Raw genomic sequence first — 5000 nt, 5'->3', positions numbered from 1 at the left:
CTTGATCATACTACAGCGTCACCCAAAAGCATCAAAAGTAGCAGATCTGCAAGCTCGAAACGAGGCACGAAGTGACGCTTTTTGAGCTTGTAGATCTGCTACTTTTGCTATTTTTTTATTTGAATCCTGAAAAGTAAGTTTAGGTTGAGGTTTCCACCCGACAGAGATATATCTTTTAATTTAGACATATATTTTGAAGTGGCTCAGTCTCCATACTCTTGAAGGTTACATACAACTAAACGTTGTGAATTGTGTGAGCCTCACATGTAACTGAAATCTAAAAGGTTTAATACCCATATGAGGTATCAATAGCTACATGTCCTCATATGTCCTTGAGCAGGATACCGGACACCTACCTATGTCCTCACACAGTGAGGGTCACTGTCAGTGATGGAAGAAGTACTCACATGTTTTACTTAAGTAAAAGTATACCCTATTGTAGAAATAGTCTGTTACAAGTACAAGTTTGGCAAAATGTACTTGAGTATTGGCCATTTGGCCACAAAATGTACTTCAAGTACCAAAAGTAAAAGTACTCATTATGCTTTAACACGTTTTCAAATGTATAAAAATCCTTTGAAAATAGCTCATGACGCGTCGCAAAGCAACACGTTGTGAGCTTGTAGATCGGCTATTTTCAAATTGACAAAGTATATATATATTATGTCTGAAGTGGTTTTGTAATAATAATCTAAATATACAAAGTAACTTGTAACTAAAGTTTTCAAATAATTATAGTGGAGTAAAAGTACGATATTAGCATTTGAAGTACTCCAGTAAAGTAAAAAATACTTCAAAATTGTACTTAAGTACAGTACTTGAGTAAATGTGCTTAGTTACTTTCCACCACTGGTCACTGTAGATAATAGCATCAGCCAAATATTTCAGAGTATAAACCTCTGTGTACCTGACTGGAAGGTGATCTCACTGAACAACATCCAGGCATCAGCAAAGTTGAACTGGCACTTGACGGCACTGGCCATGTGATTGGCCAGGTTGACGGTGACAAATCGGGCGCTGGGGTTCTTTTCGTCCACCACGGGGCTGAAGGAAAGGGGCGTGGCCTCCCAGTCGGACTCAGAGCGGAAGAAACACGCGACCTGTCTGAAAACCTTGACGTGCCGCGAGAACATGTTGTTACAGTGGACCTGGAGACATATGAAATGGGAGGGTTTTATGTTACCACTGGGCCCAGAGATGGAGCGAGAGAAATGGATGGATGAATGGATGGAAAGTAGTCCTATAATTGTCGGATAGAAACCTCTTATCTCCATATTTTAACTTTTGGTGTTTTTTCGTAAATGAATGTCCTGCTACTTGATCATACTACAGCGTTACACGAAAGCATCAAAAGTAGCAGATCTGCAAGCTCGAAACGCGGCACAAAGCGACGCGTTTGGAGCTCGTAGATCTGCTACTTTTGATGCTTTTGGATTTTGAATCCTGAAAAGCAACACTTTTTTTTTCAGGTTTCCACCCGACTGAGTCGATATACATCACTCAAGTGCACACGGACATCACATTTTATCTAAAATGTTGCGTTCAGACAGAGAAGACGAATAAAGGGGGTGAATATGTTCACCTTCATGGTGGTGAAGTTGCGTATGCGGTCAAATTCAAACATGATTTCGACATATCCGCTGGGGAAGCTCTCATTGGTCCAGCCCACATAGTCATATCCTGGCCACACGTGCACATGACTGAGTGCAAAATCATCCTGGCCACACACTCCATCCGTCAGCTGGCCCAGTCCCTCTGTCATGCTGGGAGAAAGAGGAAGTGGACGAGAGACAGAAAGAAAGAGGCAGAGAGAGAGAGAGAGAGAGGAAGTAGGCAGACAGACAGAGATGGAGAAAAAAAGGTGACAAACAATGAAATTAGTTCACTGTTCCATCATTTAAACACCTAAACCAGTGGTTCTCATACTTTGTATTTTATTTCAAAGACCCCACATGCACAGGTCCATTTGGAACCCCCTCAAGGAACCCTGAGGGTCCCTGGACCCCACTTTGAGAGCCACTGACCTAAACAATCGGCACATACTTGTATTTTAAACACAAGCATGTTAGCCAAATAAAAACTGTGGCACATCCATTCACCACTAGGTGGCAGCATAAAACAGCCCAGTCCTCACCCCTGCTCTCTTGGCTTTGATATTAAAACATGGGCCATTTTCTTTTTTCCTCTGTACTGTTTCTTAAAGAGAGAGACAGACGGCTGTGTCATGGAGGACATTATTCACCAGCACCGTGACTCAAAAATGTAACGCAACAAAGCGACTCTCATCAGTTCTTCCCCTAAGGTTTTGAAGTTTTGTTATTGCAGCATGGTTGACTCAATCACGCCCACACACAGCAGCGTAAACCGCCATGACCCACACACAACTGTCTGTCTCCTGCCCTCACCATGGTGACTGACCAGGCAACAACAATGGCACTGTGGAGGTCCAGGCTCCAAGGTTTGGAGGAGGAGGGGAAGGGGGGTGTTGAGAGGGGTGGGGAAGGTAGGTTGCGTTGGGTGGTGGTGAAAAATGAAGAAGGAAATAAGACAATGATAAGACAATGATGAGACAATGACGCACGCAAGCACGCACACACACACACACACACACGCACACACACAAACACACACACACACACACACACACACACACACATTTGTATTACTATCCTTGTGAGGTCGTCAACATTTTAGGACAGTTATTTTATGAATGCCATTTTTTAAACGTTTTGCCATTTTTAACCGTAACCCTAAAGCTGAAGAGCCCATTCTACAGCGACGCGTCGTGAGCTTGTAGATCAGCTATTTTCGGTGTATGACACCGAAATCAGGCATAACTCCAACCATAGATCTAGATTTATATTATACTTGTGGGGAGATTTGGCCTTCACAGCTAACACACGCACGCACGCACGCACGCACGCACGCACGCACGCACGCACGCACGCACGCACACACACACACACACACACACACACACACACACACACACACACACACACACACACACACACACACACACACACACACACACACACACACACACGCACACACCTGTGAATGACAGCTCCATCGTACACAGAGTCGTTGAGGTAGACAGGATAACTGGGCAGGTTCATCTGTTCTCCTACGGGAGCGTTGTAGGACACCAGCCCATCTGAGACAAACACAGTGATTGAAGGGGAAACAACAATCAAACATAGAACTAGAACAACAGAACAGTGAAGGAAACAGGGGGCTTAGTAAGTTTTATAATTTCAACACTGATTATTTAGATTAGAATACCAAGTATTCAAGCTATAGTTCATGGACACGCAGGGAGCATGTGATTACTGTGTGCATGTGCGTGTGTGTGTGTGTGTGTGTGTGTGTGTGTGTGTGTGTGTGTGTGTGTGTGTGTGGGAGAAAGAGAGAAAGAAGAGAGAAAGAGAGAAAGAGAGAAAGAGAGAAAGAGAGAAAGAGAGAAAGAGCTATCCCTTATTTATACTTGGATGTGTATGCAAATCTACATACAATATATAGGTACATTTTTACATTCTTAGAGTTAACTTAACTCTCAGGATTCTGCAACTTCCTCTCTCATCAGCCCTCAAAACCTTGAGTATGTTTCACCTCTAAATTCACCCTAGCTCACATTTCACCCCTGGCTTCTCTTACCCAGCCATTCACACCCATAGAGCTCCACCCGCATGCAGACGTTCATGGAGTGATCCGTCACTGGCATGAACCGGACAAAACGGGCAATAATGGGAGGCTCCAGGTCCTTTAGGACAATGGCGTAGGCGTTCCGGTTTCCCTCGATTACCTGCGAGAAGAGGACAAACACCTTGACCTTCAGAACCCGAACTGAAGTTAGATTATGCTTCAATATCAATCACAAAATCATAGACTCCATCTATATTGACCACAGATAAAGGAAAATAACTCATCTATCTCCTCCCTGTTCAATGTACCATCACTATTATCTTGTAGTGTCACCACAGCCGCGTGCCAGCTAAAACTCTACAACCGCTTATAAAGAAATGATAAGAAGAGGAGAGGCTGAGCTTGAATAAACAGTGTCTTTATCAGTAATCTGTTATAAAGGTCAAAAACACACACACACAAAAATGTTTATATAGTAAGTACAGTCGATCAGGCTGACTGCCGGTCCCTTAGAATCTTCCTGACATTGACCATTAGCTATTTGGCAACAAGGCCAGAGATCATGGGTTATTTACTGTGTAGCAAAGATCTAATTATCTAGTTATGGTATTTGTAATGTAATGATTCCTGAATCAGTCAAAGTAATAAATGTATTGATTATTACATTTCTGGATGAAAAATATATCGTCTCTGTCGGGTAGAAACCTCATATGTCCAAAACTGTTACTTTTCGGGATACAAATTCAAAAATAGCAAAAGTAGCAGATCTACAAGCTCAAAACACATCGCTTTGCGCGGCGTTTCGAGTTTTCTTCTACTTTTGATGCTTTTGTGTGACGCTGTAGTATGATCAAGTAGGGCATTAATCTACACACAAAAAGTTAGAATATGGAGATAGGAGGTTTCTGCCCGACAGCAACGGTATGTTGATTATTGAATTGGTTGATGCAGTGATTATGATCAATGAATTCATTTATTAATCACTTATTTGGGTATATTAATAGACTCACCTGTTTGCCCTGCCTGTTCCTCCAAGAGATCCATCGGCTGCCATCGCGGCTGTACTTGATCTTGTACATCTGGGCAAACTCGTTGCCGATCCCGCCGGCGTGGCGTCCCTGGGTGCCCACCAGGGTGATGAAGTGAAGAGAACGCAAGTCAATCTGGAGGAACTCCTTTAGACTATCCGGCTCCACTGTTATCTCAGGACACCACGCACCATCCCCTTCCTCAAACTCCAACCTAGGAGAGAGAGAGAGAGAGAGAGAGAGAGAGAGAGAGAGAGAGAGAGAGACAGAGAGAGAAAAACAGAGACAGTTAGTTATCCCTTATTTATACTTAGATTTATATGTATG

At 43.1% G+C, this 5000-nt stretch overlaps 1 protein-coding gene across 6 annotated transcripts in view; it reads right to left on the bottom strand.

Moving 5' to 3' along the window:
* Positions 1-5000, bottom strand: part of ddr2a (discoidin domain receptor tyrosine kinase 2a) — a 45691-nt gene that overhangs the window by 7651 nt on the left and 33040 nt on the right. For all 6 annotated transcript variants that reach the window (XM_080431388.1, XM_080431390.1, XM_080431386.1 and 3 more), the window contains exons 4-8: positions 4656-4887; positions 3658-3805; positions 3055-3157; positions 1583-1763; positions 908-1148 (exon numbers count right to left, since the gene is read on the bottom strand). In XM_080431388.1, the coding sequence (XP_080287514.1) occupies positions 908-1148; positions 1583-1763; positions 3055-3157; positions 3658-3805; positions 4656-4887 (905 nt within the window). The remainder of the gene's footprint in view (positions 1-907; positions 1149-1582; positions 1764-3054; positions 3158-3657; positions 3806-4655; positions 4888-5000) is intronic.

The sequence above is a fragment of the Gymnoscopelus braueri genome (assembly GCF_963280865.1).
Source record: "Gymnoscopelus braueri genome assembly, chromosome: 6".
In the NCBI taxonomy this organism is placed as follows: domain Eukaryota; kingdom Metazoa; phylum Chordata; class Actinopteri; order Myctophiformes; family Myctophidae; genus Gymnoscopelus; species Gymnoscopelus braueri.
Note: the sequence above shows the minus strand (reverse complement) of the source record. Positions and strands in the feature narration are given on the sequence as shown.